This window comes from Dama dama, chromosome 11, assembly GCF_033118175.1.
Source record: "Dama dama isolate Ldn47 chromosome 11, ASM3311817v1, whole genome shotgun sequence".
NCBI lineage: Eukaryota > Metazoa > Chordata > Mammalia > Artiodactyla > Cervidae > Dama > Dama dama.
In genome coordinates, this window is record NC_083691.1 from 15,617,682 (window position 1) to 15,629,452 (window position 11,771).

Consider the following 11,771-nt stretch of genomic DNA (forward strand, 5'->3'; position numbering starts at 1 on the left):
GGGGAGACAGCCGCGGAGAAAGGGCCAAACTGAAAGCGCCAACCGGAGCGGGGGGCTCCCGCCGGCCGGGTTTTAAAGGGATGTCTCGGCCTTGGAGAAAGGGAGAGAAAGGAGGGGAGCGCCCACGTGCCCGGGGAAGGCGGTTGTGTCCAAGCGCCACCTGCCGTCGACCGGGGGGCTCGGCGGGTTCCCGCGCCCCTCGGGGGAGCAGCAGCAGCGGCGCCCCCCCCCCCCCCCCGGGCCAGAGCGCTGACCCCCGCCCCCGCCCGCCTGGTCTGTGCGCGTGCCCGGGCGTGCGCACGCGGAGAGGGAGCGCGCCTGGCCGGCTAACCCCGACCGGCCTCCGCGGTGGGCGGGTGGCGGGGGACCGGGCACAAAGGGGCACCGGGCCCCTCCCGGGACCCGGTGTGCTCGGTTCGCTCCGACGCTGGGGCTGGCCCGGTTCGGCCCTCCCGCGGGGACGGGCGCGGCTCCCGAGTGTCCCGGGGAGGGGGGCGCCTCGGTGCACACACGCGGATTTTTTTTTTTTTTTAAAGAACACTTTCCGAGACCTGCCTCCTCCTCCTCCCCCTCCCCCACCCCATCTTTGCAGCCCGGGGGCGGGGACGGGGCGGAGCCGCCAAGTTAATCAAGGCGGCGGGGCGGGGCCGGCCCCGGCCATTGGCTGGCCCGCGGGGTGACGTCACCCCGATGACACCCTGATAACTAGTTGGGAGAGAGCCCTCAACTTTTTGCAGAAGGAGCGCGCGCGCGCCTGGGAGTTGCTCGGGGTCCGGCGCTCGCGGCGGGAGCCAGGAGCCGGAGAGAAAGAGAGAGAGAGAGAGGGTCCCCGGGCTACTCCGACCACCGCCGCCGCCGCCGCCGCCGCCTCCTCCTCTCGCGTCGCGGGCCGCAGCTGCCCCGCGCGCGGGCGGCCCCGAGTCGCCGCAGCCGCTGTGTGCAGACTGGAAGGGGGGGCGGGGGGGAGGGGGGGAGCCGCGGACGCGGGGTGCCCAGGACTTTGCAACTTGCCCGGGAAGGTGGAGGGCCGAGCGGGGGAGGGGGAGCCCCGCACGAGACCGAGCGGCCCGGGTGGGAGCGCCCAGCCCCGCCGCGGATCATGGTGCAGCAGGCCGAGAGCTTGGAAGCGGAGAGCAACCTGCCCCGGGAGGCGCTGGACACGGAGGAGGGCGAATTCATGGCTTGCAGCCCGGTGGCCCTGGACGAGAGCGACCCGGACTGGTGCAAGACGGCGTCGGGCCACATCAAGCGGCCGATGAACGCGTTCATGGTGTGGTCCAAGATCGAGCGCAGGAAGATCATGGAGCAGTCGCCGGACATGCACAACGCCGAGATCTCCAAGAGGCTGGGCAAGCGCTGGAAAATGCTGAAGGACAGCGAGAAGATCCCGTTCATTCGGGAGGCGGAGCGGCTGCGGCTTAAGCACATGGCCGACTACCCCGACTACAAGTACCGGCCCCGGAAAAAGCCCAAGATGGACCCGTCGGCCAAGCCCAGCGCCGGCCAGAGCCCGGAGAAGAGCGCGGCGGGCGGCGGCGGGAGCGCGGGCGCGGGCGCGGGCGGCGGCGCCAAGACCTCCAAGGGCTCGAGCAAGAAATGCGGCAAGCTCAAGGCCCCCGCGGCCCCGGCGGCCGGCGGCGCCAAGGCGGGCGCGGGCAAGGCGGCGCAGCCCGGGGACGGCGGCGGCGCGGGCGACGACTACGTGCTGGGCAGCCTGCGCGTGAGCGGTGCAGGCAAGACGGTCAAGTGCGTATTCCTGGACGACGACGAGGACGAAGAGGACGACGAGGACGAGCTGCAGCTGCGGATCAAGCAGGAGGCGGACGAGGACGACGACGAGCCGCCGCCGCACGCGCAGCTCCTGCAGCCGCCGGGCCAGCAGCCGCCGCCGCCGCCGCTGCTGAGACGCTACAGCGTCGCCAAAGTGCCCGCCAGCCCCACGCTGAGCAGCGCGGCCGAGTCCCCCGAGGGCGCGAGCCTTTACGACGAGGTGCGGGCCGGAGCGGCCTCGGGCGCTGGGGGCGGCAGCCGCCTCTACTACAGCTTCAAGAACATCACCAAGCAGCACCCGCCGCCGCTGGCGCAGCCCGCGCTATCGCCCGCATCCGCGCGCTCCGTATCCACCTCCTCCTCGTCCTCCTCGTCCAGCGGCGGCGGCGCCGGCGGCGGCAGCAGCAGCAGCAGCAGCAGCGGCGGCGAGGACGCCGACGACCTGATGTTCGACCTGAGCTTGAATTTCTCCCAAAGCGCGCACGGAGCCGGCGACCAGCAGCTGGGGGGCGGCGCGGCGGCCGGGAACCTGTCCCTGTCGCTGGTGGATAAGGATTTGGATTCGTTCAGCGAGGGCAGCCTGGGCTCCCACTTCGAGTTCCCCGACTACTGCACGCCCGAGCTGAGCGAGATGATCGCGGGGGACTGGCTGGAGGCGAACTTCTCCGACCTGGTGTTCACGTATTGAGAGGAGGGGTGGGGTGGGGGCGCCCCGTTCTCGCTCTTTTTTCTCTGGCGGGTGCAGAGCAGGGTTCCTTGGGAGGAAGTCGTGGTGGTCGTGATGATGATGATGATGATGATGATGATACAAGGTTTTGGTGTCGACGGTGATGGCGGTAGGGTGGAGGGGCGAGAAGAAGATGCTGATGTTGATACGATGTCGTGACACAAATTGGAAAGATGCTGAAAATTTTGGTGGAGTTAAAGTGAAATGAGTAGTTTTTGAAACATTTTTCCTGTCCTTTTTTTGTCCCCTCCCCTCCCCCCCAACCTCCCCTCCCTTCCTTGATCGTGTCTCAAGGTAGTTTCAAACCTAGTCTGGAGTTGTGATCCCCCCCCCCCCACCTCAAATGTGTTTTTGTAATTACTGTTTCTTTTTTTTTTTTTTTTTCTGAAATTCGCGATGGCAACAAAGGCGGAGGGGACGGGGCGGGGGAGGGGAGCGAGGACCCGCTCCGGAAGGCGCTGTTTGAAGCTTGTTGGTCTTTGAAGTCTGGAAGACGCCTGCAGAGGACCCTTTGGCAGCACAACTAGGGAGTTGGTTGGAGATTTTATTTTATTATTATTTTTTTTTTCTTAAGAGATCTTAAAGAACTGGTGATTTTTTTTTTAAAAAAATACAAACACAACAAAAAAGGGACCATGGCAAATTTTTTAATTTAATTTTATTTTTTTGGAGGGAGAAAACTGATGTCTTCTATGCATCCGATTCTTAACAAAACTGCAGGGAGCTTGAAAAAATGCAGACTGTACAAACGCTTACAAAAAAAAAAAAAAAAAAAAAAACTGTGAACTGACTTAAGATCAGAGTTTACTTTTCAGATCAAATTGTTTATGGTTTTACAAATGTGATTTCTACTTGCCAACTTTTGTTTTTGTAACTTGTTCCCTTATACCTCCTTGATTGAATACCAGGCAGCCTAGACCTCAGTACAAAAGGTATTGAAACATTTTTGATACATAACAGACCTCAGTCTTTTTTAAAAATTAATATATTTTCAGGCGTATTTTTGTACAGTGAAAAGGGAACATTCTTGCTGTGTTTTTTCAGTAAGACTTTCAGGCACTTCTTCCCTTTTGATTTCTTTTTTTCCTCTTTTATTTTTATTTTTTTTTTTTTTAGCATGCAAGTATGTTGGTACGTTATGTCCTGGTTTAAAAAGGATTAAAAGTTTAAAATAATCCTTGCATCTAAAGGCCTTGTGGTTTAAAAAAAAAAAGCAAACTTTTTGTACAGCTATAGTAGAGATTTGTTCAATATTTGTAGGTAAAGATTTATTGAAAACGGTGATATAGACCTCAGAGCTGTTATCTTAGTTTAAAGATTGTATATGTACTGTACTATAGTAGGACTTTATGTATCTCATACGCTGTGATATGTGGATGGGGCCCCAGATGGAAGGTTTGAAACTGGATTCTCGATTTTTAGCAAAAAGAAAAAGGCACATAGTTTAAAAAGTTTCTCATTTTGTGCAATATAATCTAAATAAAGTACAGACCATCTGCATATTTTGTAGCAAATGGTGGCAAAGCAGACTCAATGCACTGTCGACATCATTGCCTGTTTTTTTGTTTTTGTTTTTTTTTTTTGGTGCTGGAAGTCTGTATCTTGACAATTTTAATAAATCAGCTGGAACTGATAGAAACTCGCATCGCCCATAGTCTCTATGGAAGTCCTACTGGCGGTGGTGTTGTCGCAGGGCATTCAGAGACAAGGCCCTTGTGCGCGCGGGTGGGAAGGTGGCCGAAGGGAATCCCATATTCCCCGGGCTTCGGCTGGAAGTGCTCAATGGCTGGCCAATTTCTCGCTTCTCTTTTTTTCGGTGGCTGGTTAGGAAAACCTGGGGCGGAGGATTCTTTTCTCTCGGCCTTCCCTTCCCTCCCCGCTCTGCAACCCCATTTCCTTTCTCACCTCCTCCTCCGCGACTCCCACCCTCCTCTCCCAGCCCATCCGGGCGGCGGGCGTCGCGGGCACCCGGCCGGGCGGGGCGGGTCGGGCGGGGGTCAGCCTTCTCGGCGAGGGGCCGCGACGGGGCTGCGAGTCGCGGTGACCGGCGCCCTTGGGTGGCCAGCGCTGAGCGCGCGCGGATGCCCGCCGTTCTCCCTCAAGAGGCGGGGAACAGCCGTTTCCACTTTTGAATCCCCGCCCCCCCCCCCCCCCCCCACTTGACGCTGCATGTCCGCCTGTGCGCTGGTGGGAAGCGCTGCTACAGTTCTGGACCGCGAGCGGTGACCGGTGCTGGGGCGTGGTGGTCGGTGTTCAGTCTCTTTCCGGCGTCGCCGGGAGAGCGAAGCGCGGCGGGCCCGAGGCGGGGGAAGGAGCGCGCGGAAGCCTGGCCCAGGGCGGCGGGAGGAACGGGGCACGGCCACCGGAGAGTCTGTGCGGGAGGAGCCGGCGTGGTGGGTGGGGGGTGCGTGCGGTAACCGAGGGCGCCTGGGCGGCGGCCGGGAATCTCAAAGACAGGGCCCCGGGTCCTGGGCGCCAGGCCTTCTCCGCGCGAATGTCGCGCGCGCTTCGGCGCCGCGCCCTGGGACCTGGAGACGTGCGGGAAGACCCGCACTGGGGCCGTGAGGCCGCCGAACTGCGGGGATGAGCGGGAAAGCCCGCCCGGGCCCCCGGCTCCCGGGTTGCGCGCCGGCTCCAGGGCTGCACCGGAGGTAGGCCGGGGGCGGAATGGGCTCCTAGGTGGTTCGGCTCCTGCTGAGTTCTCCGTACTGGGCATTGTTTGCCTGGCCCGTTGACTCTCGTTTCCCCAGACCCGGCCGCCTCGTGGCGGGCCCGGGCTGGCAAGCGCCGCCCGGCACGCGCGCCCCTGGCCTTGCGCCTTTTCGGTGCCTTCGGCCGGTCTTTCCCCGGGGGCCGCGCCGAGGGAGGCAGGGAGGCTGCTCGGAGGCCGCGCTGGGGCCCGAGCGCCAACCTCAAGCTCTGCCTCCGAGAGAGCCGGCGCCTGCAGTGGGGGAGGTTTGCAGTGGCTCATTGGAACTCGGTGCAAAATCACCACGACTTTCTTGGTCACCTACTGCAATGATTTACCAAGGTTTGGTCTCCGTTTTTATTGAGATGCTGGCGAGACTAAAGGGCAGCGTCCACTCATTGCCGGGAGCTGCTAGGCCAGGGGCGCGTGGGTATCCTTCCAACCTGGCTTCCCTCTCCCCTGCCTCTAGGGCTCCGTCCCTGCCTGCTTGGCCTCCCCCAGTCTCTCTCCTCTTCTCGGCGAGCCTCCACCCCGGCCCCCATCCCCCTTGCGAAACCAGCAAGCTTTGACCGTAGACGGACACATTTCTTTTCTGTGGCTGTTTCATTTCTAGGAATCAATTATCAGATTTCCGTAGAACACTTGGGAGGAGAAAGGGCTGAGGGTTTTAAATAACAAGGTTCTCTATATTAGAACTGGATCTCTGGAATTGTTTACCTTCCCACCCCCGGTCCCCACTCCCAAATGATAAGACTGATGTAGTCGTTGGTGGGACATTTATTTTAGCCACGAGTAATTGAACCAGCGGTTTACAATTGACGCTTCTCTGTGCTGGGAATTTTACAAGGTGGCCCTCTGCTGCAGTTCTGAAACTTGTTGAAAACACAAACCCATTCATAAGACTGAGTCGATGTACTTGGAAAACCTGAAAACTTTGCATGTATTTTATGTTTCAATCAAAGATGAGTCGGACATTTTCTGTGGTGAGGTAGAAACTTTGCAGTAGTAACATGTAATGATTTGGCTTCAGAATAGAAACGCATAGTCTGGATGAAAATTTTCAAAAAGCTGTGTAGCCTAAGTTCTTGATAGTAAAAGAAGAAAAAAAACAACAAGATGATCGGCGATCTAAAATTAAAAACCTGTTAGAACTCAGGACAGGCGCTTGAATGCGCTTTTAACAATATTTAAGGCTGTTTTGATGAATGCATTGTGAAAATCATTCTTAATGAATTCTTTATTGAATGTCTAAAACATAATATAATACACAAGGTATTCTTGCCACTGGATAGTCTTCAATAAAAATTTAATTGCATTTTTTTTGGTCTCTTAAGTAAGTCTTATTTTGAACTAAGCATTGACAGAATATTTTTAAATAGTAAGGGGGGAGGGGGGAGGGATGCCTAGTGCATTGCAGCTTAGTCAGTGGGTATCCTGCTGTTTGTAAGTGTTCACAGGTTTAGGATGGCATTTTACTAAGATTTCCATCTTAAAGAACTTGAACCAGCATTCTCTTATTAATTCTTTAAACTGTGGAAATAATCTTCCAGTTTTTACACTCTGATATGCATCCTTTTATTAAAAATATATAATGCTAATGAAGGCAGTGTATTTAAACTGTGCTTTGCAAATATTATGTATGTTATGAATGACTACAGTCACAGGGCAAATTATTTGTTAGATCCTTTGGGGGGGGGGGGAATCATTAAAACCATTTTGAACAGAGATGTTTCATTTTAATGTTAATCGAGAGGAAGTGATTTAAATATGCATGCATATAGCAGTCAGGACCACTTAGGGTGTTTTTTTTTTTTTTTCTTTTCTTTTCTTTGAGAAAGACTTAAACTGCAAGACTTGTTTTTCCCTTCTCTGGGAGTTGGATCCAGAGTCATTTGCTATTGGTACACTTTGAGAAACTTACACTTGTTTTTCTCTTCAGAATTTAAATGACTTTTGAAAGTAATCTGAGAAATAAAGCAAATAAGTTGCTCTCTTTTAAAGTAGTCATTCAATATAAATATATTATATCAATCTTAACTTTTTTATTCTCTGATATGATTAATAATATGTATATTCTTACTTTTTCTTCTAATGGGCATATGTATCCTTGTGAACACTTTATAGAGAGGTTTTCTTGGACTCTCCCATTTATAGAATCTTTATACTCTTTTACTGTGGTCCCCTGCTTTTAACAGATTTCTGAGGCCAATATATTTGTGCTTTTTTCTTATGTAGATGACCAGCGAAAATAGTTCACTGAGTTGTCAATTTTATCAGTAGATAAGAAACTTTCTTTATTACAGCTTCAGGGAAGATTTTTCAGGATATTTCTCAGTTATTGTAAGGGCCAAATTTTATAAAATTTCATTAGGAATGTCAGTTTCAAATACCCTTTGTATAGCCTAGGCCTGTAAGAATACCAAGACTGAGCCTTATGTATCTAACACGGGAATTCACAAGCTCCCAAAGTAACCGTCTCCATCTGCTGACTCTTACACGTGCTTTTCAGCTGTCTGGCTTATTTTAATCATTGGTCCTTTTTCACTGTTCATTTATTGGATTTTTTCTGCCACACCCCCTTTCATTTGATGATCTGGCAAAGTCTGCTCTTTGATAACTCCTTTTTCTTCCCCCTTTCTGTGGGGCCCTCATTTTCAATCACAATAAAGATGAAACACAATTTCTTAAACTCAGTTCTCCCATTTTACCTTGCTACTGGCTTTTTTCTTGAATCCTAACATAGCTTTTTTTTTTTTTTCTTGTTTTCACTGTAGTTATTTTTTTAGCACTACCTATATCAACTAGCTGCCTAATTAGTTTTATCTCTTCCATGTGGATGCAGTGAGTTTTTAAGAGAATTTCACAAACAAGTAGTTTTTTAGTGAACTTAAACAGAATTTTAAAGGAGACCTATTTTTATACTCAATAAAAGCACAAAAGTGCAGAAAGTATACAATGGCTTACAAAGGGAAACATAAGTTCATAATGTTCCATGTATAAAAGTAATAATTTTATTGGGTAGAGATACTCCGAGAAGATTCAATACCTCTGCCAGTGCACAGACAGGACTGTTTTACACGACACAGGAACTTCTGTTGCAAATGGATCACTTCTCTGTAGAGAAAACAAACCACTAAGAGCAATATGGTCAAGCGGAGATGTGTTTTGACATGAGCGATCGGTGAACTGAGACAACCTGGATGGGCAGACGTGAGGCTTCCTTCTCAATGTTTGATCAAGCTTCTTTTACTTAGTCACATAGACGTGGATTTTCTCTGCTGTGAAAATGACACAACAGAGCAGTATGACAAGCTGTTGAAAAATGCGTAAAAACAAAATTCACTCTAGGGTCCTTGAAGTGACTTCAGTGCTGACCTTATTTTATTAGACTTATTATATTTCCTCGTTATAAAAAAAAAAGCCACTGGAAATATTGCTAATATGCAACCTAAAGAATTTTGATCAAATAGATATTGACAAAGGGCCCTCTTGACACATTTCTTCATCCAGCTTCTATTCAGAAACACAGTGCCCTTGGATCACATCGGGCAAAACGTTCTATGCCATTACCCTTAATTTCCCATTTTGTCTATTTTTACTCTTGTACATATGTGGTGGGTTTAAGAGTCTTTGGCATTTGTTCCCTGACACCCTATTCTGGAACGGACTGTTTTAGGATGGAGCCTGCCGGTTCCAATATGGGGCTCCTAGTGGTGGTGGGCCAACAGCGCTCCCTGGAGGCCACCAGATCGGGGCCACCTGACACCCAGAGCAGTTTCCAGCAGGACGCTGCCCAAGTCTGTATTTTCAGAGCCACTCCAGGTTTGGGAGCAGGAAAGCGGGAAAAAAAAAAAAAAAAAAACTCTTTTGTTTAGAAGTCTGAGTGGTTTGCGGGGGGGAACCTTTTTTAGAGTTTGCATGCCAGCGCACGACCAGAGGCTGTGAAACAGAGGGGCCCGCTCCCCGAGGCCGGCGCTGGAGGAGGATGTCCGATAGCACTAAGGGGAAAAGAAAATGCATGGCGAAGTCTTGTCTTCTGTACCCTGTCTAGCATGCAGAGTTTCGTGTGTTAAAACGGTGTATGACATTGCTGTATCAAAGTTGTAAAATTAAGCATTATTTATTGAAAACTATGTATTTTTTTGTAAAAACCTGATCACATAGAGCATATCAGTGGCTGTGCTTGGCGTTTCCATGGAACCAGCTTCTCGCCCCACCCCCTTGGTATGCAGCGCTATTGCTCAGGGTTGAAAATAGTATACCCCAATGTCGCTTTTGCAAGAGTTTTTCACAGAGGAATACATTTGTTCAAAAGACTCTAATAAAATGGTGTGATTGATCTGCACTTGTGGTTTTCATGTGGCTTTTTTCCTGTTTTGCATCTTGATAACTACTGTTCAGTTTCTAAAGTATGGTCCTCTATACTGATACTGTGGACAGGTTCTGGAAAGTTCTGAGTGTCAGCCCAGAGAGGAACAGGCCCCCAGAAATGCTTTGGGCGGGTTTGAGAGCTGCTGATGTTGCGAATAAGCATGATAATAATGTCTTGAGATTTTTAACTGGTCAATTGAGTGAGTCAAAGCATAGACTGTAGAAGGGTAGATGGACGTGTGTTGTCAGAAATGCTTGAAGTAGAAAATGAAGGAAGATTATCAGGGGCAGTTGCTGCTGTTGAATTCAATACCAGCAAACTCCATTTCTCTGTGTCTTTTTCTTTTCTATAACAATTTACAGCGTAAATGTATTTTGACATAGAAATCATTCTGTATTGAGATTCTTGATATAAAATACTTTTATGGAAGCCTGTAAGTGATCCTTGGAACTATTACCAGATTTTTTAAAAGATGTGTTTACATGGTGAGTGTTTGTTGTATATTAAATTTGCTTTTGTAGAAATGTTTGTGTTGTAACAAATTTTCAAGTGCACAATTAACACAACCACACATAAATGCTTAATTACACCAGCTTTCAGTACAAACCAAAGGGCAAATAACCGAGTTGTCTATGGCAACTCAGTCTTATCATTAGATAATATAGTCAATGTTTTCACTTCATGAATATCCTAGGATGTTCTTCACTTTGGTAGAATTTTATTTTATTTATATTTTAAAGGAAACAAACAAAAATAGACCCTGTATGAATGATACCTGGCATAGACATTCCTTGCCATTAATTACTAAAGGATCCTGAATGTGTTTCAAATTCCTCATTGGGACTCCTCGTGAGTCTTGTTATACTCCTTGACTTTCAAGATGTGGGTTTCATAAAAACAGAAAAAAAAATTAATTCAGCAGTTAAATTATTGAAGAGACATCTATGGCTAAAATATCACTGGTAGAAAAGCATAAAATGTGAAAACTCTGGCCTGGCGATTCTCCCATTAAATCCAGCCAGGAATGAAAGGAAGAGGAGATCCACCCTACCTCAGTGATGGCTTATCTGTAAAGGACAGTAGAGACAGTAAACCTGGACTCAAGGATGAATGACATTCTTGTTGGAAGCCACACTCTGCCTGAAAGTAGATATCTATATGTATAGTATGATATGTGAAGGCCATCACTAAATCCTGATTTTGACATTGGGTCAAGACCATATAACTTTATTAAAAATGCGATGCATTTTGATCTTTTGAGACTCGTGGGTGTGGAATATGGCCATAGCAGGGGAGGTACTATCACTTTACATTTTGTCATCTCACAGAACTAAATTGCATAGCTACAGACTGTTCCTTCTGTGACCAGACAGAAAGCTAGATCTCATCATAATAGATGGCACATTGAGTAGACTGAAAAAAATGATGAGGGATAAGATTGACCCTTTTGATGTCTCTTTCTATGAAATAATCACCAGTGTATATTTAGCTTGAGTTTACACATCATAGGTGCCAATCATTTGCAGTACCCATCATTAGCTAGTTCTGCCAGCTTTAGCATACTCCCCTTTTCAGCTGGACCTAAAGACCCTGTCTTCCCCAGGGCCCCTGACTGAGGTTAATTTGGCCTGCTAAGTCACTTTAGTCGTGTCCGACTCTGTGACCCCATAGACGGCAGCCCACCAGGCTCCTCTGTCCCTGGGATTCTCCAGGCAAGAACACTGGAGTGGATTGCCATTTCCTTCTCCAATGCATGAAAGTGAAAAGTGAAAGTGAAGTCGCTCAGTCGTGTCCGACTCTTAGTGACCCCATGGACTGCAGCCCACCAGGCTCCTCCATCCATGGGATTTTCCAGGCAAGAGTACTGAAGTGGGGTGCCATTGCCTTCTCCGTAATTTGGCCTAGAGGTCCGTAAACTAAAGGATAGCTCATGAGGACTTCCTTGGCGGTCCAGTGGTTAGGACTCTGCTTTCACTGCTGAAGGCCCAGGTTCAATCCCTTTTTGGGGAACTAAGATCCCATAAGCCACCAAGCAGCTTGGCAAACAGACAAAACACAAGCAAACCTACCCCCAAAAAACAAACTGGAAAGATCAGTCATGGATGACAGGCTTGCTTCAAACCTGGAACTCATTCTGTCTCTCTCAGGAGTTAAGCTGAACTAATAATCAGAATCCTCCTCAAATTTGGGCTTGAAAAACACATAGATCTGCT

At 49.6% G+C, this 11,771-nt stretch overlaps 1 protein-coding gene across 1 annotated transcript; it reads left to right on the plus strand.

The window, feature by feature from the left end:
* Positions 1 to 1,027: 1,027 nt before the first annotated feature.
* Positions 1,028 to 2,458, plus strand: SOX11 (SRY-box transcription factor 11). Its single transcript, XM_061156200.1, has 2 exons — positions 1,028 to 2,142; positions 2,173 to 2,458. The coding sequence occupies exons 1-2, from the start codon at positions 1,100 to 1,102 to the stop codon at positions 2,456 to 2,458; spliced, it is 1,329 nt and encodes a 442-aa protein (XP_061012183.1). The 5' UTR covers positions 1,028 to 1,099.
* Positions 2,459 to 11,771: the final 9,313 nt, after the last annotated feature.